The sequence below is a fragment of the Aricia agestis genome, chromosome 11 (assembly GCF_905147365.1).
Source record: "Aricia agestis chromosome 11, ilAriAges1.1, whole genome shotgun sequence".
NCBI classification, from domain to species: domain Eukaryota; kingdom Metazoa; phylum Arthropoda; class Insecta; order Lepidoptera; family Lycaenidae; genus Aricia; species Aricia agestis.
This window is the reverse complement of record NC_056416.1, coordinates 15,685,462-15,710,674: the sequence shown is the minus strand read 5'-3', so window position 1 is coordinate 15,710,674 and position 25,213 is coordinate 15,685,462. Positions and strand designations below refer to the sequence as shown.

Below are 25,213 nucleotides of genomic sequence, written 5' to 3'. Positions count from 1 at the left end.
GTTATTTGTTATTAATCTCGTAACATTAATGTAACACGCTTAAGTTTGGCTAAGTATGTTAGAATTTAAAAGAAAAAAAACCAAGCGTTTAAATTGTAATGTTTAATTTTAGTGTATGTTATTCTATATCAACTAACAGCTACAGCAGACAGAAAATTCTTAAGTCTTGTTTTGCAGTGATATTATTATATTTTCATGAAATTCAACATACTTGACATTTATGCAGCAGATATTTGAGAGAGATACACAGACATACAGATACAGAGCACAATAGCAGATACCTTCACAAATCTTTCCCTTTCATTGCAATATAGATAAAACACAGGGTCTCTTGATTCCCTTGTGTGTTACGCTTGTATCTACAGCTTACGTTTTCCATTTTCTAATTTGGATTTTTTCTCTAGAGGGTTAGCCGTTTTCGCTTTTAAACCATCTAAATTCTAAACCCTTTTGTTATCTACGTAACAGAGTCGCATAAAAGTCATATAGAGCTGTATTTTTAAAATCGTAATTCGTAACAGAGTTGTATTTGAAAATATCGTGACAGAGTTGTATTTTAAAATGCTAGTTTCTGTGAGCCTGCGTTATCGATTTATTTGTTATACCCGATGACCGTGAGCTACATCACATGCTGCCACAACCCACACTATAAGCAATATTATTCGGTATTCCTGTATGATAATGAAACTCTCTTTAAAACTTCAGTGTCCATAGATCCTGTCAGCTTTAGGTATGCTGAATTAACTGTCTCAACCGTTTTCGGCTCTAACTTTATTTTAGAATACGCTCCAGAAATAACAAACGCGAACCCCATTCTCAAATTAATAACGAAGTAAAAAGTGCCCTCTGCATTTTTACCGCTTGTAGTGACACTCGGTTCGACAGTTCTGCGTCAACAACCATGCGATAGCTGTCGAGCGCGTCTGGCGCGAGTCTGCGGTACACGCAGTCTGTCCTTGTCTAGCTAACGCAATCTACGAGCGCGCCGTCTCGCTCGCGCGCCGCTCGCAATCTAACTACTCGCGACTTCTGCGTTCCTAGTACTTTGGTTACGAAAGCATGCGCGGATACGACGGGAATGATCCTTGGTTATCCAAACACCGCATTCCGACGCTTTTGATCCTTTTACAGCCATTTTCGCGTTATAAGCATCGTTTGTAACCTGTGGAAATGTGGTTTTACTCGAAGAAATTGTTCATAGCCGAATACTATCTTAATTTTTTTTATGTAATTTTAAGCATATTTTGTGGCTAAGCTAGTTTCAATTAGGCCAGCACATTCCTCACATTTCCATACTGGCCTGAGCCGGAGCTACGGCTGTGAGGGTCACGTAGTCCTCTTTGGAGGTCCAATCGTGCGTAGAATATTCATGAGCGTGTGTCGACGGCATATTAGTCTGTAGCCTCTAACGATTTTCATTTTGAAGATAAAAAAAAACAAATAGCAATTATGTTACCGAATATATGACCAAGCTTGCCAGTGATTGTCAGAAAATATGTTCATTTTACAGGAATGAACTGTATATTAAATAAGCAGACAGACATCAACTACATAATATATTATATAAAAATATGTAGCTAGTTGTAAGTTTTAAGAACATGAAGTCTTTAAAAACTTTGTTATCTCTAATCTCTATTATAAATGTACGGATATTTCAACCTGTACCCATACTGAGTAGTGAGTACCACACAGGGTACCTACTTAACTATACAGAATCAAATTAAAAACTAGTTAAAAGCCGAGCTTTGTGAGGGCTGGCATCGTTACACCATGGCTGACTGATGACGACACATCTACATATAAAAAACCTTGACTGACTGAAGAAACACATCTAACATAAATATTTCAAATAAAAATTACTAAGTTAAAGCACACATCAATAATTAGGTGTGATAGTTTTTCCGTAAAGTGTACCACAAAATGTTCAGGTTGTGGGATACTACTTCTATCGCGCTGATTAAGTCAACCAAGTATTTTTCTCGTCTAGGTACTGTCCCCAGGATCTTACTTATCACTTATCAGCAAGCTACTTGTAAAGTTAGAAAAAATATAAAATTAAATCAATTACAAATTCTTCAAAACATAACGGACAGTGACAAGTGGTAACTGAAATAGAACATTTATTAGGAGTGACGGCAAACATGGTGTTAATTGGTCGCGGTGTCGTCGACCGACACGTCACGTCAGCGTGACGGCCGCCGTGACCGCGTGTCACGTCACGCGCCGTGATTGTGATCACAGCTATTAATCAGGCCGACACTATAGAGTTTGCCAGTGATAGCATCTTTATGGCGTGGACATAAGGATGATTTTCAGAGGTTCAGAGGTAAAATAAACTCTTTGGCTGGGTACTTCCAGCCAGTCTTTGGCTGGCAGTATGAAATCGCAATTATAAGAACATCCCTTACTTATATATATTTTCGCGTCGTGGCTTTTTGATTTTTCAGGTACGACAAACCAATAATTTTCTTTTGACTTATTTAGTATTTTACCTCCATAAGAAATTGAGAAACGTTGCTAGAGATTTCGCCGTGAAACACGCCTGTAAGCCGACGCTTACTCATACAAGAGCGAAATATTTACACTGTAAGATTCAGGCGTTTAAAAATACTTAAGAGACCATAAGTAAATAAACTTATTAACTACATGTGTATGTATGTCCTATTTTTTACCCGTTACCTTGCGTCTTTGTAAAGCGCTGTAACAAATTACTCGAAGCATTGGCGATAAACAATGCACTTGTACAACTCCGTTGCCGAGAGCCGTATCGGTCCCCGCGGGCGCCCGGACCATTAATCTCCCTCAGTCCTCCCCCCTTATCCTCCCCCTTCTATCCTCCCCCTTAACCCTCTCCGCGAGCCTGTGGCGCAATTTATTACTTTTCTCGTTTCAATTTTGTTATTGCTTTAGGGATGAGGGAAGTGACTTTGACGCTTGTTGGATGACGAATAACTGACGTGTTGCTGTCTTTGTCTTGTATGTTTAGGGTTGCCATCCGTCCGGATTTCACCGGATTTGTCCTAGTTTGAAGGACCTCCGGGTCGCGCCCGGCCGGTTTTTTGAAAAGCGTCCGGGTGAAATCCAGACACTTTTGATGAGAGAAATTTAACTTTTAAGTCATGCGGCAATAAACGAAAGATAAAAACTCGCTAAGCATACACACGGTTTCTTGCACGGACTTGAGTTAGTCAGATTTTAACAAATTCTTGTTGGAAAAGCAAAAATTGGCAAGACGTTATGGTAAATACTGTTTGAGGTGTCCGGGGAAATAACCACATTTCGGCCAAATGTCCGGGAAATTTGTCGTGCCTGACCGGCGAAGGGAATTTGGGTGATGGCAACCCTATGTATGTTGACAATTTGACTTTATATTATAATGCATACAAATAACGACTATCTGTAAACATGACCGTCTGTCCTGCTACTCATTTGGTACCTATCTTATGAGTTAGGTATACTTACAAGTTGCTATGTAATGCTACCTAACCGTAACGATATCGTCCCATACAAATGTCGCTTTTCCGACTTCATTATTTTCATTGAAAATATTGGTCACTTAGAAAGCATTATTGTGATATTTTACGACTCTTTTTTGTCATTTTTTGTTATTAGTTTATCTATTAAAATAATCAGAAGTGAAATTAAATAGAAATAATCGGCCAAGTGCGAGTTGGACTCGTGCACGAAGGGTTCCGTACCGTTATAGAGCAAAAATAGGCCAAAAATTGTGTTTTTGTATGGGAGCCCCCTTTAACTTTTATTTTATTTTAATATTATAATTAAATATTTGGAGTACTACACTACACTGCATATAATAAAGGACTCTGTGAAAAATTCAAGTTCTACCTATTTCAATTATTGATGTAGAGCAAAAATGGCCGAAAAAATCACGTTTGTTGTATGGGATATTTATTTTATTTCATTTTTAGTATTTGTTGAAGCGGCCCCAGAAATACACAATCTGTTAAAATTTCAGAAGTCTAGCTATAGTGGTTCTTGAGATACAGCCTAGAGACAGACAGACGGACAGACATCGAAGTCACAGTAATAGGGTCCCGTTTTAACCCTTTGGGTATGGAACCCTAAACTGAAGACAAAAATCGTCAGAAACCAGAAAGTTAAAGTAGGGTTTGAACCATGACCAGCGCGAGGACCTCAGCATAAAACTTGCGCAGATAATATTATACTTCACATTATCACAGGATATACGAGTACGATCTATTGCGAGACTGCAATCTTGATCAGCAGATATTTTAAGACCTAAGCGATAGATATACTCCTCAGAACTAAACTCAGCATGAATTAGGTATACCAGTGCAAATAGGAAATAGGTAATAGGAAATACTCTCAGAGAAGTTTATTCGTAGGCAGATGGGGGACCTATAACGTAGTTGGTCGCGTTACGTCGAACCCAGCCGACAGATCTCAATTAACATTGAGTCGACATGATCCGACCATGATGTCGTATTTGGTCTGTCAACTGCCTAGGAATCAATTTCCTCGATGGTACTTACAATAGCAAAAATTAAAACCAAATAATATGTTATATGTCATGAAACACGTTAATACGTGTATACGTGCATGAAACACGTGCCTAATCGTGTTTCATGCCATATTACATATTTCGTTATAGTATAGTCAGGGTTCCCTAGAACAATTTTTTTTTTATTACTATCAAGCCAATTTCTTGTGAAATGAAGACGAACAACAGTTTTATCTCCGAAAAGTCTTGAAAGTGGTATAGCTAAGTGCTAACAGAGATAGAAAAGATTTCATATTTTGATTTGATGGTCCTAAAATATGGATTGTTCTAGTTATTACTCTTAAATTACATAATATACTCTTAAATTATATAACTATAACCTATCAATATACAAAAAATCTGCTGGTTATAGGTTTCCGTTTTAGGGTTCCGTGTTCAACCAAGTATTTTTGATTACAGAACCTTGAAACGAAGCCCTTACCAGCTGATTTATTGTATTATTGATACGTTATTAGTAACAAATAGAAAAATCCATATTTTAGGACCATCAAATCAAAGTATGAAATCCTTTCTATCTCTGTTAGAAGATTGTTGTCACTTTCGAGATTTTTCGCAAATAAAAATGTTGTTTGTCTTATCAAAATGAAGATACTCACAAAAATTGGCTTGATAGTAATAAAAAAAATGTTCTAGGAAACCCTGACTAATTCACTAATCACTTGACTGTAGCTAAAAATGATTATACCTTTGCGCGCTTCGCTTTGCTCGGCTTGGCGGGGTCAACAGATTTTGCTGAAAGGCATGGAGATAATTTGAGTCCCAAGAAAGGACATAGTCTTAGATAAATGATTGGTCTCGCGCGCGCGCTCGACTAGATATCTGTGTTTTCTATACAGCGCGTATAGAAAACACAGATTCCCGAATGCGGCACCTCAATATTGTAGTGTGTGTAAAACAATGCACAAATATTGTTGTGTGCGTAGATAATCGGGCTGCCAGATACGTGACTGGTGCCCAATCAATGGGGAAAAATTAGTTGCTGTGGTCTTGTAATTTATTATTATTGTATAGTAAGTGCTGATTTTTCAATCACCAGATAAACTTTACCATTGGAATAAAGTCCATTCGAAAAGAATGCGATAAACAACTAACTTACAACTTTGTTTAGGTCTACAAAATATAATGGGTACAATATTGATGAGAAAACAATACAAAAACAATGGTAGGAAGTTTAACGAAAGTTAAGAATGAGTCATAAAAAAGCAAATGTTAAATTTGTTTTCTCATTTGTTACTGTATTGTGTACTTACATAAAATATAAACTGTATTTAAGATTTTTATTATAATATGATACTCATGATTCATATTTATTAATACACATTCATGATCCAGGAACTTTTTGTTCCGTTGGCGGGATTCGAACCAGCTACCCTAGCTAGAGATTTTAATGCGCTCATCCACTCATCCACTATGTATATATAAAAAAATAAGATATAATAAATAAATAAATAAATAAAAATCACAATCTCAGAAAAATTTGGGAATTTTTAGTTTATGGTAATTGGCAACACTGAACATCAAGCGGTACTCCGATCCGAATTTTCAGGTTTATATTATTTTTCTGTGTTTATGACGATTTATATAATATTTACTGATGGTATGTGATGCCAGTACCTTTCTTGTTTCTTGTAGTGTTATTATTGCATAGTCTCACTACGCAAATTGGCATTTTGCTACGGACGTAACTTAAAATTTCGAAAATTATCGACACATCTACCTCACCCGAAGCTTGCGGCACGACTGGCGCGGTTACGCCGTATCAGGCGTATGATTTGTTGCCGCATTTTTCAAGTACTCCGACGGTATCTAGTCGTAGCGCGAGCGCGAGACCAATCATTCATCTAAGGACATAGTATAGTTTTTGTCCCGGAAAAATGTACGGTTCCCAGCGCGATAAAAGAATTTTGGCGCAACGGAGTTGCGGGCGTCATCTAGTTAATTAATTAATAAATATCGTATCTTTGATCTTTCTAGCAAGTGGCATGGCATCGACAGTAGGAATGCTCAGTTGCCGAGTGAGCGATGATTTCGCTGTCACTGTCATCGCCATAAATGGTCACTGATTTCTTGATTTCACGTGCAAACTGCTGCGAACAGAAACATCTTCTCTAATCGTTAACTTTAATAAAAACTTGGGGCTCAATCTCCACAGCTTGCATTTATTTAAAAGCCGAATCATGATAATTTTACCTCGGTGGTAATAAATCTCTTCAAAATGGTCAAAAACGAAAAAACACTACAAAGGCGTGCTAAAGTTTCATCAGCGAGCTTGCCAACAAAATCTTACCAATAATTGAAGTAGCGAGCCGCGATCGCCTGCAGGCCGCTCATTAATTAATTAATTACAATAATAATCGCTAATTGCCGTCTAGGATCCCAACGCCGCGCCGTGGTCCGCCCATGGCGACTATAACCATCGCGCCGCCATCTTGCGTATACGCCCAGTTCACGCCGAAATCGACCTTATGTCTGTGTATTAAAGCTCATAGCGCAGGCACTAGTAAGTTGGCAGGCTCGGCTCAGGCGGTGCGGGGGTGGCGGGAGACGAAGCGGGGGCGGGGCGCGCTCCCTTCGCCCCGCCCCCGCCGGCCAATCGCGCGCGACCTCACCTTGCCCGGACGTCCCAGCGATCCTTTATTTTTTTCTGAATACTAGTTTTTCTGTTTTTTTTTTTGCTTGTAAATCTTTTATGAAGTTATGATTGATGGGTCCGGCTTTTTGTTTTGATGCGGTCCAATACACGTTTTTATGTGGTCGAGGTGATTAATTAGATATCGTAAAATATCGATTTATTTACTAGTTGGAGGCCAATCAAGATTTTGCTAATTAGTGTTTAGTATAGGTAGCTGTATAACGTAATATTATTACTTCGACTCATTTAGGTAAAACGTAATGTTGTTTTTTTTATATCTTGAGATTTATCTTGTTAGTTGTTACGACTTCAATATTAACACAATAATATGAAGTCTTCTAAGTTCTATTTTACATTTAGGTAGGTAGGTATATTATCATAAATTAGTTATTCTTCGATTTTATCAGAATCATTGTTTACTATTTAGTATTTTTGGTACCTGCTGCACTCGATCTCCATATTCATACGGCATACTTTACCATTAAAGGTAAGAAATAAGAACTTACCCAACCACTGCAGCTGTAGGGAACCACTATGATGAATTGAAAAAATGAATTCTTGTTTAATGCTAAGTACTCACATACGGTTTTGCTCGATAGTTTTACTCCAAATCGAAGGACATATTTAATTCCATCGAGCCGGCTCGAAGCGAGCCTTTCGAGCTGTCAGTTTTGCGGTCCACACGGTGGTTATTGCTCGATTTGGAGTAAAACAATTGAGCAAAACCGTATGTGAGTACTTAGCTTAATAGACGTAATCATGATACTGTCAATTCGAATTTCGAACAAACTGATTGAAAAAGTTTTAATTTTATTCATACGTCAATACAAAGTCACCTCGTCACATTTTCGAGCTCACCCTTTCAAACTAAAACCAATAAGACGCGAGGGTTTCGTGTTTATTGTCGACGGAGAAACGCCCTATCTCCATCACGTGAGACGGCATTCTATAGCCTATGGAAAAGGCTTTAGGGTTTATTTTCGTTTGTTTCTAACTGGGACAGTCGTAGAGAAAGGTCCATAATAAATGTTGTGTTGGATTTGTATAATTTGTCGCCACAGGTGTTCGTCGTCTTTGGTGTCCGGTAATTATCTACATCATTAAACTTTTATTACTGCAATAACTAAAAATTTCCCCTCATTATTTTATATGGGTTTGATTTATTGCTTGATTGTTGGGAGTGTACTGCAGTTTTTTTTATTTAAATACGAAAGCTACGGGTAGTAGTTAAATACGAAAGTTGGGTCGTCCTAGGCACTACGTTTTCCGAACTGCTAACATACTTTGACACGGCCTCTACGTTAATTAGCCCATGAATGATGGACAATCATAGGAGATCACGAACTTGTAGATTGGCATAATATTATTCGTGAATGATTTCCCGTGATCGTGATTTTACAACTTGGCCTAATTTAAGATACCTACATACTTATGTCTAAGCCGGCCCCTAGACTATCAATTGTATTGTGCAATTAGCAATATCATGCTCCAAATTTCAATTTTATTGAAGAGTTTATTTGACAATTCGATTGAAGGCGCGCGATGTTCAATATCAACCCGCATTGTGCAATGAAATTGCTCGTCTAGGGGTCCGCTTATGAGCCAACATTCGAATAAATATGTCAATAAGACGTAAAATGTATTTATTTCAACGAATCATCACCACTCTCCCAGATAGAATTAAAGATGAAATGCCCCACAGCTCGCTTCGCCCTTTACATCGCAAATTGGCATTAATCTTCGGCACGGATTGAAAAGAGTCGCCTATACGATGTGTCCTTGGGGCATGGTTGATGGAATAACACCAGAAATGAGATGAAAAGAAAAATCATCCATAAAACGTGAAATTGATTCGGACATTTGACATTTCCTACCTTAAAGTCCGGCAAGAATCAAGATCCAGAAAGGCGCCATATTGACGTGGTGTAAACTGATGAACGTTAACATTTAATGTACCACTTTTAAAGCAAATAAATGATTGATTGATTGACTGTCCAATATCCATATAGAATACTAGATGTCCCGCGCGGCTTCGCCCGCGTAAATTAGGAATTTTACGGAAACCGTACATTTTCCCATAAAAAATAGCTCTTATTTACTCCATATCTGTGCCAAATATTGCCCCGTTTTTCCCACATTTTCCTGAGTTTCTTCGGTCGTATTAGTCTTAGCGTGATAATATATAAACTATAGTCTTACTCGATAAATTAGCTATCTAACACTGAAATAAGTTTTTAAATCGGACCAGTAGTTCCTGAGATTAGCGCGTTCAAGCAAACATACTCTTCAGGTTTATAATATTAAGTATAGATTTTTTTCAATTATCGCTTGACAAACTCGAGTCTCGATCTAAAAGACTATGAAAAGTACCAATAACAGGGTCATTATAGGCTCATAAGTCATAACCATGGGACGATGTATGGTATAATATGGTAGTGATGATGATGATGATGAATGTAATTTGCATAGTAGCATATGCTTTCCGTTCTTAAAACAACGCCGAAACTCCCAAACTTGTATCTATAAAGAATCAGGAGTTCCCTCAGCACCTTCCGAACCACGGTATACCAGGTGTACCGCGGTGCAAAATCTTACTTGTTGGTAGCATATGCTTAGAATACTTCTCACGAAACCGAAGTCACCACATATTTCCATATAAATTTCGAGGAGTTCCCTCGATTACTTATGCATCCTTCATCAGATCACCACTTTTGTGAATATAATACCAAATTGGGATGATACCCTATATACCAAAAGACAAATTTTCAAAATCGTTTAACAAACGGCGGAGTAATCGTTGAAAACGAATATAACACCTCCCCATTTTGAAAGTCGGTTAAAATTGTAGCCTATGTGTTATTCTGATGTATAAGCTATATTATTGTAAAGTTTCATTAAAACCCGTTCAGTAGTTTTTGCCTGAAAGAGTAACAAACATCCATACATCCAAACAAACGTTCGCCTTTATAATATTAGTAGGATAGTAGGATTTTATTTGCTACTAAAACATTAAAAACTTAAATCAAAGACGGCTTAAATTAAAGGATTTAGATACTTAAATTCTTTGATTTGAAAAACCTTTCTAATATTAATAGCTCACGAAAAAGACAAGAACATCAGCTGGGTTTTGTTAGGAGTCCTAACCAAACCCTGCTGATGTTACCTACTGACGATAAGTCCTAACTTAGGACGATAAGTCGTAACTTAGGACTTATCGGTTTATATTGTGTAGGAGCATAATATGTAGTAGGGAACTAACGTAACCTTAGTATAGACACATAATCTACATAAGTACCTACTCCATTTATGTAGGTGTAGGTACTGTAAACGTAGCATATGCATCTTGCATAATATGCTCAGTGGTCGCACAGTTGTCGGCGCGCGGTGGGCCGTGTCGCGGGTTCGATGCCGGGGGAGATATGCGACAGCTGGCCGGCAGGTGCGCCCCGAACTTGCGACGGTTTTTTTTTTGGCGATTTTTGGAATTTGGCCCATTTATTTTATCAACAAACGCCGATGTTAGTGATGGGTTACTTATTATGTATATCTATTATGTTGTTAAGAATAGGTAGAGTTTCTAAATTTTATTTCGCAGGATATTGAGACTTGATGAATCGGCTATTAGCTTAGCAGAGCTATGCGTCGAGAGTCGAGACCTTGGCAGTTCGAGAATAATGCCTAGTGTGCTATGTGCAATGTGCATGTTCAGCTCGCATGTAACTGCTTCAACGATTGGGTTGAAATGTTTGCTTTTTAATTTTAACGTAACTTTAAGTCCCATAAATAATGCATGCAATTACAACTGCCCCGTTAATAACTGGCGGGGGCCGGCGAGCATAAAGAAAGCACACATCGACAAGTTCCTTAGCAATTTTATATGTGGGAATTGCGAATATACCCCGCGTGCTGTCCGCCACCCTGCTATACCGACCGCACGCCACCGCCAGTCACGCCCCGAAGCTCGACCGACACACATGCACTAACCGCCGCGCCCGCTCTTTCCAGAACAAGGTGGAGTACTACGTGAAATGGAAAGGCTGGAAGCCCAAGTACAACACCTGGGAGCCCGCCGAGAACATCCTCGACCCCCGCCTCATCCAGAGCTTCGAGCGCGGCGAGGACCTCCGCAAGCAGGGCCGCAAGCGCGAGCGCGAGCACTCGCCCGCCGAGCGCGCGCGCAGTGCCGACGACGACGGCCCCCCGCCGCCCGGCAAGCGCAAGGCCGAGGTGCTGTCCAAGGAGTCCGGCAAGATCGGCGTCACCATCACCATGAGCCCGCCCGCGCGCCGCCCCGACGTCGCCAAGCCGCGCGCGCCGCCGCCCGCCGCGCCGCCTGGTGGGGCGCCCGCGCCAGCCTCCCCTGCCGCCGAGGCCGCCGCCCCCCGCACCGGCCCGCGACGCGCCCCCGCCTCGCCCGAGGAGGCCGACGCGCACACGCCGCCGGAGCGCGAGCGCCGCACCGACTCGCAGCCCGCCGCCGCCGCGCCCGCCGAGCCCCGGGGCGCCAAGCCCCAGCCCGCGGCGCCCGAGGACGAGGACTCGTGGGGCGAGGCGGCGGCGCCGGTGCTGCTCCCGCCTCCGCCCCCGCCGCGCCGCGGCGCCGCCTACTGGCTGGCGCGCTCGCCGGTCGCGGACCAGATCTTCATCACGGACGTGACGGTGAACCTGCAGACGGTGACGATCCGCGAGTGCCGCACGGAGAAGGGATTCTTCCGGGCGCGCGAGGCCCGGCCGCTCGACGTGACGTAGGCGGCCTAGGCGCGCCCGCCGCGGGCGCCGGACTCTGTGAGTGAGCCGTGTCGCAGGCCCAGCTAGGACGTAATCGCCCGACGGAGAAGGACCCCCCGATTTAGGCGAATTATTTGTCAATTGTTATGATATGCGTAGATTCTATATGATTTGTTGAATTAATTGTAGCGACGTCGACCGGTCCCGATACCTCCCAGTATGCTAATTAGTGATTAGTGAGTAATATATTACCGCGGCTGTCCGGCGGCCGATAGATTTTAACGTTCTTCTGTCTGTAGTGCCCTGCTGCCGGAATAATTCCAACTTTTCAGTTTGGAAACACATAGGTTTTGATGTTTTGTTCATTATTAACGTATTGTTATTATATTGAATCTCCTGATTTCTCATTAATTATGTTTGTACATTTGTAAATATCTTTTAAGTTCTATTTAATGATCCTATTTGTTTAATATTTTGTTATTGTTATGTATGTGTAATTTAATTTCTAACATACGATAAAATTCCAATTCTGCCTATATTATTTTTCGTAAGTTACTGCACTGTATATGAAGATCGTTTGTACATTATAATTTTTCAACTAGTATTATAAGGTTACCATGCAAAACATATTAAGTACCCTATCGAAACTGATTTATTTATTATCATATTCTGAAATAATATTACATTCAAAATGGTAACCGTGAGATGATTGTTTATTGTAAAGCTCGATTCCTACATTAAGTTTTGCACCTATGTTTAGTTCCTCGAGTCGAGCCGGAGGCGTAGACTCCTATTATTTTGTAAGGTCTTACACCGTAGTACCCAGTACCTACATTACATAGTATGATATAAAGCAAACAATTTATTGAATGTAGAATCTGTCACACACTATGTATAATAGTACTGTCTCTAATAATACGATTATATTATTTGAGATATCTAAGACACATTACTTATTGTTAAACTATAACTGAAATGTTATGTAAGTCAATAAAATATGTTAAGAAAATCCGGTACTAATGTCCATTTGTGTCTGTGTAAAATTTCCATTTAGTGGACATCAGTCTGATAAAACTGATTTAATGTGTGGCAAATTCAAAGTTTCATCAATATTATTATATATTGTATTATAGCTCTGCTTACCCTTCAATACATTCATATTACGTTAATAATAACATTAATACTGATAAATAAAATAAAAAATACTAGGTATGGTCAGTAATAACTTTTAAGTTTCATGTTTATTAAATACTTACAGTTTTATTTTTACTAAAACATCTGAATTAAATGATATAAGTATAAATATAAAATGATAAAAATATTAAATGCAATGATTGTATTCAAGGGTTTAAATAGGTACAAGAAAACATTTTGGACTTTGTATCATAGATTTTTATAATTAGAAAAATTTGATCTGTAGAGAAAAAGTTGATTAGAATTATTACTTATTGTTAATTCTATTTTCCTAAATTGTATGTAATCAAATATATAAATTATAATGTGACAAAATATTCCACCAATATCTACATTAGGGCATTTTGCTATATTCATGAATCATGAATTCATGACAAAGCATTTTTGTCAATAGGCTTTGATTACCCTTTAGTCAGTCGCCTGTACAAAAGATATGATATGACCAATGTCATTGTTTATTTAGAACTTATTTAATTTATAGTGCATTTTATGTAATTGTAAATATTGTAAATATAATGGAGCACTTGTTTTATATGTGATAGTCCTCACACATGTAGTCTGTAAATATATGAAATTTAATTAGACATTGTTGTTTTACTTGGTGCTAACTGCTATACCACCATATTTTAATCTAAATGTAAACAAAAGTTTGAAAAGTGACATTGAAACTGGTAATAGCTGTTATAGACAACCGTAGTGAACCAGTAACCCTGTTCACATTAGGGTCACCATTCACCGCAGATATACAATTTCAAGTTGGCCGATTATCGTACAACTAAATTGCGTAGTTTCACAATTTAATTGGACAACCTTTTAATTGTGGGTAATCGGAAAAGAATCGCGGTTCCGATACGATTGGTGTCCAATTATTTAGTTGGAAAAATGGTCGAGCTCTCATATTATGTCGCTATAGCTATTGGTATACTATGCGATTTAGTTGGCCAACTTGAAATTGTAAGTCTGCGGTCGCTCTTAGGCTCAAAATTTATTGAAACCTAATTAACAACTGAAAAAAGCTTCGGTCTGTCCTGCTCCAATCAGTGATTTGGCCGTCACTGTTTCCATGTTAACATGGATGATGGAACTTACCAGAGTACAACATATTCTCTTCTCCATGGACGTTTTTTATGGCATTACCATCATACCATCATGAGTAAAGTCATAAATCATAACTCATTCACAACCCCTCTGTTTAGTTTCTGGTTCAAGTTTTACCTACTGAAGCTTTAACATGATATATAGTATATAGTCATCATAACAACCATCGAAAGTAGAGAATAGGGTGTTGTTCTGTTTTCGTCAGTCCAAAGATACTCAATAGTACCTAAGTGATAATAATTAGTTAAATTATACAGAAATGGCATTCCAGCCCCTAAATCCTAATAGCTCTCAAATTCCCGACTCTTCAGCCGGTGCCAGACATGGGCTTCAAAGTTTGAGCAAACTTTGCACAAATAGGAAAATGCAAGCAATATCTTTGCACAAATAGGCAAATGTCAGTGCCACACTTGGCGAATTTGCGTATTTGATCACATGTCTGACGCCCGCCTTCGCTAGTGAACCAGTCGCTATATTTTCAGATTAGTGTTGCCAGATGGTGTCCGGTCTCGGCGTCGTACCCCTGAACTAATTTGATTTCCCCCTAGAAATCTCCTAGAATACCCTCACCAAGCGGAAGGTGACATGCCGCGATTTTTTGAAGAGGCGGTCATGTTGAGAAATGATGGGGAAATTACAAAAATTATTTATATTAGAACATTGATTGACAGGTGTAAGTTTAATTTGCTTTTTGGTTACAGAAGACTTTGGTTATAGATTAGTTTCGACCATAAACCAGCTATAAGTATATAGTCTATGGTTTCGACATAAATTCTAAATCACAGGCTCGCTGAACGTGATATATGGTACTTATAGCAAAAAAACTGTATTTGACGTGTTTTTTTTAATTATCCCTAAAAATCCCCCAAATGGCTGGTCTCTGGTCGAACCAACGTAAAGGAGTAGGTGAGACTCGATGTCGCTGTCCTTTTCGCATATTAATAACATACAGCATTATTATAATAAAAAAAATAATTAAAATATAAAAATTGCTTCTAAATTCTAATGTATTTACTTTTAGTTTTATATATTTTACTATTATTATTTATTTATAACAACACCTATAATAAGTATAAACAGCTGACTGCGCAATGCGCAGCTGTCACAAATCGTGTTTAGTCTGTGCAGTTGAAGTCTAGCGAAAAATCTATCGATTGGTCGTCGTTTGCTACTATAGTTTGTTGAAATATCCGAAAATAAATCCGATGTTTTTGTTTACAACCGGCGAATGAACAGTTTTGTAGTGCATTGTATTTACAATCAAATTTAATTCACAATGGAATGGTCTAAGGACAAAACGTTGAGGCTGATAGAGCTTCTGCAGATCAATGCTAATTTATGGAATCCTTCCTTGTGCGATAGTCGCAGGGATAAACAGAAGCGAAGGGAGGAACTGCATGCAATAGCCAGCATTTTTGGCATAACTGTTTCTGATGCAACGAAAAAGATACAACACTTGCGGACCCAGTACAATCGTGAGTCGGCTAGAGAGGCCCGAGCCAATGCCGAAGGGCCAAACGAGAATTATATTAGCAACTGGTACGCATATGAGTATTTACACTTCATGAAGGATTCAAATAAACCGTATAGAATATTGACATTGGTTAGTAACTTTTGCCAAACTTTTTTTAGAAGTACATAAAAATCTAGATACAATACTTATTTTAATTCCAACCAATTAAGTTGAATTTTGTCTACTAACTGCTGCACTCAGAGTGGAACATTAATGTAACTATGTAATTCAAAATTTTGACACTCACCGCCATTTAAATCAGAGACATTTAATTATGATTAAACTTCAATTTAAGGAAGAGTTTGACAGCTAATGTATGGGGTTTATGTCAAAATTTTGAATTAATTGAGTACATTGAAGTACCACTTATAGTATGTTCCACTCTGAGTGCGGCAGTAAGCCCCATACATCTATCAAACTCTTCATTAAATTTAAGGTTATTCATAATTAAATGTCTCTGAGTATGGCGGTAGGCTTCTAAAATAATTTATTTTTATTTTATGATCTTTTTATAACAAACAAATTCTACAATTTCAGACAGACCACCCAGAACTCAATGGAAACACACAGCAGCATAATATGGACGTCTCAGACAACAAGCTGGATCACATGAACACATCTAATATCAGCAGATCCGAGCTGCTACATAGTTTGAAGCCTGACATACTGTATTCTCCGCAAGCCAACAACAGAGATGAGTATTCTGTGTTCGGGGAGTACATAGCTAACGAGTTACGGTCACTCAAAGGTGAAAAGAACCTTTTGGTGGCAAAGAAGAAGATACAGGATGTCATATTTGAAGTGAAGATGGGCATGATAAGTGATCAGAGACTGGAGCACAGTGCGACTTGCACAGTTTATACAACAAATACTCAGCCCTCTGTGGTTCATAACGGCAAGCTGTACTCGAGTTCTGAACTGAACACGACTATTGAACCTCAGCCTACGAATGCATCTACAAATACAAGAATAAATGAGATTATGATCAGCGGCAGTTGCCACTATCCAACGTTTAAGGTTGATGATCAATAGCAAAACCAGCCACTTCCAAATGTGGAAGTGGATAAAAACGATACTTATAATATTACTAATTAAGGTTCTCAATGTTCTTTCATGTTGTCTGTTGACATTCTGTATATTAGCAGTCTCTTATGTTTCTGTGGTCAAAGCAAATATCAGTACTTTTGAGGCCAATTGCAGAAGCTTGGCCTCAAAAGTACAGATATTTGCTTAGGCCACATGTGCTTCAGCAATATATCCGAGGCACTACAATTTTTAAGTGGTACCCATGCAGATAATACTGTATATAAATTATCTGCAGACCACAAGGATACAAAGGCCTTGAATTTTTATTTTTGACATACATAGACATAAGAGCGGGCTGCCAAATTTTGCTGTGTTTTCTAATAAGTATTATGATCCCGGAAGAAGATTGACTTAACTGAAATTGAGATTTATTTAATCATTGTATATTTATCTGATATTAGCCTAACGGAAAACACTATTCACTTATTTTGACTCGATAGTTATATTTTTCGAAATTATGAATATTTCTGGGCTTTTCAACAAATATCTGTTACACTTATTGAGTTACTATCATTAAATAACTTGGAGTATAGTTCTTGCAATCTACGAGTGCGCGGCGCCCTTAGTTGTGTGAGTGACCATATCTACTATGTCGCAGCCGACTGGTTTAAATAGCCGTTCAATCAAACAGCTAGCCCTTTGACTGAACAACGTCATTCAATCACACGGCTATACGTCGTTTAGCCGACTTGTTGACTACAACGTTCAACACAACAGCTAGACGACGCTTAGCCAACTGGTTTAATGGCAAATTAACTAGGGCGTCCATTAGCTTAATATGTAATTTGGGAGAATAGAAAAACTTTTTGTATTTTATTGAAAGATTATTCTCGGATTAAGTTTAAGGGGTGACCAAAAGTTTAATGTTATTGCATTGTAAAAATAAAAAATTCTGAGGCGTGTTTTGTGACGCCGGCTGCTGCCGCAGCACAGTCACAGTTCTAACCTAACCTACTTTTGGACTTTCTGGATTGTGTTTGTTTTTGTTTTGACGGGGGGCTGTCAAAACAAAAACCCCCCGAACCCCCCTTTCGGGGGGTTGCGTCCATCCATTTCATAATCCCGTAATTTCTCCTCGAATATTTGTTGAAATTTTGTTTCACTCGTATGTGCCTCCACAATAATTGACTCTTTAATAACACTTGTAACTTTTATTAACTACTTTCTTTGCGAAAAACAACCACAAACACCAACAAACACCTGCTAGTTGACGCAATATTGTAAATAAAACGCACCTAGCGCCGCAGCGGTGCGCGCTGAACCACTTTAATTAGACGGCCGCTTTTGAATCAGCTGTAGTGTTGAACGTTTTGAGCGACTAAAATATTCAATATAAAAGCTAGACGTGTGATTGAATGGCGTTGTTCAGTCAAAGGGCTAGCTGTTTGATTGAACGGCTATTTAAACCAGTCGGCTGCGACATACACGCGTACATGGCTCGCTCGCTACTGACTGCTCCGTCAGGTACGCACACTAACGAAAATGTCTATATTACAATTACAACTACAAATAAAGGCTACGCGCACTCGTAGATTGCAAGAACTATACTACAATCACACACTTAACACTTTATAAAATAATAGCTTAAGGAAGTAATTATCAGTATTGTATTTATTTTTTATGTAAGTAATCATCAAAACCATTTTTGGGACTTACAACCTTTACTTTCGTGCTATAATGCGGGAACCGTTGTTACGCGATATTGTTCACTATTAGCTGCAACGTAAAGCACATTGCTCGGAACACGATTCATGGAAATTGGAATCATTATATCACGATTGGAGGGTAGCGGGATGTGTAGGCTGGGCTAACGTGCTATGATATTTTTGGCAGCCCGGTCTTAATAAAGGTCTGAGATGTGAAATTGTTAACTAGTCAATAATTAAGTTTTATAGTAAGGATTTAGAAGCTCAATCACTGTATTATATTATTATATCCATAAGTATACAGGGTGTATAAAACAAAGTGATAAATGATAATACTGGTGTGTGTATGTGATATGTCCCTTAGATATATAGAGTTTACTTTGAAAGTAACTGTGCTGCTACTTACACAGTGCACTTTATACTGGGATTAAACCACCCTAAAGTATTACCACTTTGTTTTATTATATCTTGTAGAAGTTGTAGACAAGATTGTATAAATCATATTATTATTATTTATTATACATAATACTAAGGTTCACTCGGCGTAACTTGGTGGTAGCGGTCATTGACTCCCTGTCAAAAACATGTCATTTTCTATAACAAGCCGCGATTGACAACATCTGACACAATATCAATCGCGGTTTATATAGAAAATGACAAGTTTTAGACAGGGAGTCAATGACCGCTGCGGCCCAGTTACGCCGAGTGAACCTATAGTTAATAAATACCATCATAGCTTTTCAAATAATTTTTAATGCTAAAACCTTATTGTGTACACTGTACAGTTGAGACGTCATGATCTCTTTTTATTGTTACGAATTAAGATAACATTCTGTTTTAAGTAATGTTATTTAAATATATAATAAGTTTGTTCCGCCATTATATTTAGTACTAGTTAAGTAGATTTAAAGTAAGTGCTTACGGTTACAACTTACAATATTGTCGTCAAGGAATTAAATCGATTGACATTGATGATTATTGTATGCATATATGTATAGCGTAACAAATAATAAATAATTAAATATTAATTATTATAATCAAGTCGTCCTGGCTTGCATTGACTGAGTACATGTTGTTTCAACTCGTCCCCAACTTTAGTCCTGAACACAATAGAATAGATGATAACACGGTAACAGGTATTTTACTTTAACGTAATATTATTATAATATCGTACACACGTAATACGCTCGTGCTACGCGGAACGCGTTTCGCGGAACGCGAGCGATTTTATTGTGCGCGTGTTCATCTGCTAAAATTCAAATCATCTATCAAGTAGGACAAACTCTTGCACTTCGCAAGCACAAGTTCTGAGTTCTGACTTCTGGACCGTAATGTACTAATTATAATATTTTATATCTGTGGTTCTGGTTCCGTTAGCGTTAAGGGTTTTCTGTAATTAATAAAATGTGTATACCTATTGGGTGCTATAACTTATCACATACAGGGGATTGTAGACTGTAGTGTAATTTACGTCGTCGTTAAGTTGACCCGTTAACAACGTGGGGTTATCCGACGTTATCGTACAGTAAAATATAGACCAAGAGCCGAACCGCTTGGTTATACTTTTAATTTCATTTTAGTGGATGGAATTCTGATCCACTAAAATGAAATTAAAAATTAATTTGGACGAAACGAAGTAGTTACGCCAAACTCACCCATCAATCCCTAAGCGGCATCCGGCTGCCGCATAACAATTGAAATTCTATTGTGTTTGCGATTCCCACGATCGAGGTAGAAGAAATAAAAAATAAGTTCAAAAGAGATCAACCCATCGAGCCCCATAAGCTCACCGGTGAGCGAGACACAATAGAATAACAATAGACTTCCAAGAATCCACGATCGAAGGATTAATGTATGAGTATGAGTAGTGAAGATTTTTTAAGTAGTGTTCTAACAATGTGTCTAACATTCTCCGCCGTACTCAAGTTTCAGAGACATTTTAATTATGATTAACCTTCAATTTAATGAAGAATTTGACAGATAATGTAGGGGGCTTGTGTCAAAATTTTGAATTAAGTACGTTAATTTTAATAATGTGTTTAATATTATTAATATTATTATTAAACACGCTGATAATAATTAATGTTAATACTAAACCGCCAACTGCCAATTAGTTTGTTGGCGATATTCTAATACCATAATATTTGCAGCAGGATATTTTTAATACTTATAAGAAAATAAAAAGATGCACATTTGAATAGACTAATGCCTAGGCTTAATCGAAACAAAACAAAAATTAAAATATGTTTGGCACTGAGCTCCTATTCTATATATAATTCACTTTACACATAAGTGCCTAGATAAATAATAATATTGTGAAGTTTTATCGTTTGTATTTTACTATTTAGTATTTACACAAACGGCACACGATTGTGTACTGCTGGCATGGGGTACCTATATAATCAAAATTCAAAGCTATCACTACTATAATAATTGCTGGTGAAGGTGATTGCTAAAATAGTTGTAATTTTTAACTAACGAGGACGGACGCTACAAGGTGGGATCAGTTCAAGAATACTGTTATAGGTATGTAGTTGGGTTAGTCGAAGCGCATCGAAGCGAAGTATCAAAACTGAACATAACAAATCCAACCTTAACTCCAAAAAGTTAACGCACACATTACATCTGAGAATTTTTAAAGGCGCGCGTGCATTGGGCGCATTTGCGCGAATTCGCGCGCATGCGCCCGACCAACGCTGGTTGATCTGGCAGAACTCAGAAGTAATGTATGCGTTTCGTTCTGGAGTTAAGGTTGAATTTTCTGTGTACAGTTTTTGGGAATTCGCTTCGCTGCTCAATGCGCAGCGAAGCGAATTCCCAAAAACTGTGCTCTATTATAAATTGGCCCTAACAAACAGGTGGTATCCCATAAAATACCGTTTATTGTAGGCCTTACAAATGCAAGGTTTTGGCTTCTGTTCTATATAATATTTTGCATATTTTGGTTAATCATTGCGGGGATGTATTTGCAAAGAAGAAGAAGAATTGCTTGTAGTAAAAAAATCATTGTGATTTTGTGGCGGTAGTTATAAATAACGTAGTGATTAAATTCTCTTTTTTTTTATCTTTTTATTTTACAGAGACTTTTAACCAATGATATTCTATGTTACTAACGTAACGTATTTTAGAAATTCATTGCTTTTAACACTCAATGTTAATGTCAGCCTCATAGGTGAATACAGTGTTCCCTACTTATGGGACAGATCCAAAAAACTAAATAATTTTATTGCCTCTGGGGACAACGGCTCCGAAAGTACACTATTGATCCGTCCATTGTGCAGGCCAAAGAGAATGTCATATACTACGTAATGGTGCAGGCAGCCAAAGTCACCTAAGAGCCTTGATCTTAGCTCTGCAGTCCGAGCACACTCCAGCAAAACATGATACAAGTCTTCGGGCTTCTCGCACACATCGCAATTAGGCGAAGGCTTAATTCCAACCAAGTAGCAAAATTTATTTGCTGGAATGTGCCCAGATCGTAATCTAAAGGCTGACACCAACAACTTTCTCGATAAATTACACGAAATAAACCAAGGCTCCCATACTGGTTTATTCTGGATGGTTCCGTACCAAACTCCAACACCTCTTTGTAATGCCTCGCCGAAATGGTATTCCCATTTCTCGAGCGCCTTTTCCTTAATCTGATGACGAAGTGATTATATTCTCTTTGTTATAAATATTGATCACTGACCCGTGTATTATTTTTCTGATAAATCATTAGATGCGCTTAGAAAACAATTTATAATTAAGTACTTCTAATTTTGTAAACTTACCAACGTTTTATTTCCAGTTTCAAGTTGGAATTTAATGATGGTTTCTAAACTGAAATTACGAACTTCTACAATACTGTTTATAATTATCTGGTTGTGCATGAATGTAGTGAGTTCTGAAATAAGACCTCATCTAAGAAGAAAGGAGCAGAGCCAGAAGCATCACGTTCTCCGTCGTGACAGGAAGTATGCCCCAACTTGGCAAGACTTGGACACTCGCCCGCTGCCAGAATGGTACGACAAAGCCAAGATTGGCATTTTCCTCCACTGGGGTGTATACTGCGTGCCAGGTTTCGGATCTGAATGGTTCTGGAGCAACTTGAAAGGTAACCTGTTTCATTTAAGTAGTAGACTGTATCATGTTAGAGTAGTAACTAAAATATCTACTTACTTATGATGATTAATTGTGAATCATTTAGTAATGGTAGGAAATACAATAAAAACAATAATTATTGTAGAACAAATTTAAGTAAGAACTTGTTACTAATTTTATTTTCTACATTTTAGGAGGAAGCAAATCAGTTACCAATTTCATGTCCAAAAACTATCCCCCTGGGTTTTCATACCAGGAGTTTGCACCTATGTTCAAAGCTGAGTTCTTTGACCCTCAAGCCTGGGCTACATTGTTTTCCAAAGCAGGAGCAAAGTAAGTTGCAATCTACAATGGCAAATATAAATAGTGAATACTGTTGAATTGTTTTACAAAAATAATGCTTTGTGCAGTTTGTGCTGTATGTAAAGCTAAATTGTAAACAAATTTTATTTTACACTAACCTTTTGTATTGCTCATTGCAGGTATATAGTGCTGACAAGCAAACACCACGATGGTTACACATTGTTTCCATCAAAACGCTCATTCAGTTGGAATTCTGTCGAGGTTGGGCCCAAAAGAGACATTGTTGGTGAACTAGCCCAAGCAGTCAGGGAAAAAGACTTGAAGTTTGGAGTCTATCATTCACTATATGAGTGGTTCAATCCTATTTACCAACAGGATAAGGCTGACTTGTTCTTGACTAGGAATTATCCGGAGACGAAACTTTGGCCTGACATTAAACAGCTCGTGAACGACTACCAGCCCTCTGTGATTTGGTCTGATGGTGACTGGGAGGCGCTCGATGCCTACTGGAATTCCACAGACTTGCTGGCCTGGTTGTACAACGACAGTCCAGTTAAGGATGAAATTGTTGTGAACGACCGATGGGGTATTGGAATACCTTGTCACCATGGGGACTTTTATAATTGCGCAGACAGATATAATCCAGGTGAGTAAAATATTTTTACTGCCATTTGTTTTTTTTTTTATGAAATAAGGGGGCAAACGAGCAAACGGGTCGAGCCGGTCCAAAGGGTTAAAATAGGGGATGAAAGTTTGTATATAATAATACTTCTTAGCGCGAGCGAAGCCGCGGGCAAAAGCTCATATTAAAATATTACATAACATAATAAGGTTTATTGTTACTTATATCACAGATTACTAAATAATATGTTACTTTGCAATATAGACTATTTAGTTAGTAACTAACTAGTTAGCTAATGCATATTCTAGTGTGCCACAGTAAAATTTGCTCATAAATAATTTCCAGGAAAACTACAGAACCACAAATGGGAGAATGCTTTCACTGTGGACCGGCAGTCGTGGGGTTACCGCCGCAACCTGCAGCTCCAGGATGTGATGACCACCAGTGAGCTGCTGAAGGAGGTGGTTTCTACCGTCAGCTGTGGAGGTATTTTGTTGTTATAAGGATTTATCACGGAGCTAACAGGCTGCGCCTAGTTTGGGGAACAGTCATTTTTGAAAAACATTGTAAATTATTATTTATGATACTCAATAAAGATTTTGTTTTTTTTGTACTTGTTTATAATATGACACTATTTCCACTTGCAGGTAACGCGCTTATAAACGTCGGGCCGACGAAGGAAGGCACCATAGCGCCCATATTCGAGGAGCGGCTGCTAGCTCTCGGGAGCTGGTTGGATATCAACGGGGAGGCGATATACGGAACCTCACCCTGGCTCCACCAGAACGACACCAGCAACCCAAATGTTTGGTACACCTGCACCAAAACGACGTACAATGCGCGCCAGCCTACTGCGGCGCCTGCTGAATCTGACACTGTGTCAGCAGTGTACGCTATACTCCTGGAGTGGCCCACCAGCAATATAGTGATGATGAGTGACATAGCATCTTATCTCCACGCTGGCACGCACGGCGTCATGATGCTCGGCAGCAACAAAACACTTGAAGTAAGTTATCAATTAAGTAAATAGCAAACCTATTATTTGTTTAAGTTTCGTATCTGTTTGTTGACATCCAAGAGGTCATTAGTCTATGTTCTTTATTGGATTTTATCGGGCTATCTAATACTTACTATCAACTGTAGTTCATTAATATAGAGATTTATAAACCTATGTTACCATGGTTTATGTTTCAATTTTGTTTTTCAGTGGGAAATAACTTCTGGAGTAGCCTACATCACCCTGCCGGATAAAGCCTCAGTGACATCTAAGGACGCATGGGCATTTAAGTTTTCTAATAAATAATCGTTCAGTATAGTATAAAAATATTATAATATAAATAAAATCATTTTACATCTTTATATTTTGATTTTTGTAACACATTCCCTAAAATCGTTTCCAACATTTCATTTTGTGCAGAGTAGGTAACACGTTTCTAATTCCAATTTGCCAGGAAAATTGACGTTAATTTCTGACTTGATTTGACTTCCAGGGGGGTGGGGGGGCAGCTGCCCCCTCCTGCCCCTACCTGGGTACTCCCATGAATATCATTTTGTTCCCGTGGCCCGTGGTTATCACTTATCGCCTCTAGTCCACCGACGGCCGACGCCGACGTATAGTTTGTCAAGAAAGTGAAGAAATTAAAAAGTGGCAACATCGTAGTGTCATCCCTTTCAAATCAATCTAAGAAAGAAAGGGATGACACTACGATGTTGCCACTTTTTAATTTCTTCACTTTCTTGACGGACTATACTGCGAAACAGCGGC

The 25,213-nt window shown here is 38.4% G+C and overlaps 3 protein-coding genes across 7 annotated transcripts in view; all 3 read left to right on the top strand.

Moving 5' to 3' along the window:
- Positions 1 to 12,926, top strand: part of LOC121731952 (polycomb group protein Pc) — a 28,729-nt gene extending 15,803 nt beyond the window's left edge. Inside the window, exons 3-4 of one of the 2 annotated variants that reach the window (XR_006036306.1) lie at positions 11,181 to 11,978; positions 12,023 to 12,926. Coding sequence is in view for 1 of the 2 variants with exons in the window: in XM_042121665.1 (XP_041977599.1) it covers positions 11,181 to 11,924 (744 nt within the window). In the remaining variant the exon portion in view is untranslated. Of the gene's footprint in view, positions 1 to 11,180 lie in introns of both variants that reach the window. The other variant, XM_042121665.1, reaches the window with a different exon arrangement.
- Positions 12,927 to 15,340: 2,414 nt separating this feature from the next.
- On the top strand, positions 15,341 to 17,203 carry LOC121731951. Its single transcript, XM_042121664.1, has 2 exons — positions 15,341 to 15,798; positions 16,246 to 17,203. Exons 1-2 carry the CDS (start codon positions 15,472 to 15,474, stop codon positions 16,738 to 16,740), a joined length of 822 nt encoding a protein of 273 aa, XP_041977598.1. The 5' UTR covers positions 15,341 to 15,471; the 3' UTR covers positions 16,741 to 17,203.
- A 3,592-nt stretch (positions 17,204 to 20,795) lies between these two features.
- On the top strand, positions 20,796 to 24,780 carry LOC121731944 (alpha-L-fucosidase). Of its 4 annotated transcripts, none has more exons than XM_042121646.1 (7): positions 20,796 to 20,966; positions 22,231 to 22,536; positions 22,718 to 22,856; positions 23,006 to 23,472; positions 23,794 to 23,934; positions 24,096 to 24,454; positions 24,656 to 24,780. In XM_042121646.1, the coding sequence occupies exons 2-7, from the start codon at positions 22,248 to 22,250 to the stop codon at positions 24,749 to 24,751; spliced, it is 1,491 nt and encodes a 496-aa protein (XP_041977580.1). In that variant the 5' UTR covers positions 20,796 to 20,966; positions 22,231 to 22,247; the 3' UTR covers positions 24,752 to 24,780. The 4 variants fall into 4 exon arrangements, with proteins under 4 accessions (XP_041977580.1, XP_041977582.1, XP_041977579.1 ...); XM_042121648.1 differs by lacking the exon at positions 20,796 to 20,966 and adding an exon at positions 21,590 to 21,612; XM_042121645.1 differs by lacking the exon at positions 20,796 to 20,966 and adding an exon at positions 21,836 to 22,048.
- The last annotated feature ends 433 nt before the right edge of the window (positions 24,781 to 25,213 follow it).

Excerpts from the sequence above, each read along its gene's own strand:
- LOC121731951 (XM_042121664.1), top strand. The coding sequence starts at position 15,472 with ATGGAATGGTCTAAGGACAAAACGTTGAGGCTGATAGAGCTTCTGCAG. Across the intron at positions 15,799-16,245 it reads CGTATAGAATATTGACATTG|ACAGACCACCCAGAACTCAA; the intron begins GTTAGTAACTTT and ends CTACAATTTCAG.
- LOC121731944 (XM_042121645.1), top strand. Across the intron at positions 22,857-23,005 it reads TTTTCCAAAGCAGGAGCAAA|GTATATAGTGCTGACAAGCA; the intron begins GTAAGTTGCAAT and ends TGCTCATTGCAG. Across the intron at positions 23,473-23,793 it reads CGCAGACAGATATAATCCAG|GAAAACTACAGAACCACAAA; the intron begins GTGAGTAAAATA and ends AATAATTTCCAG.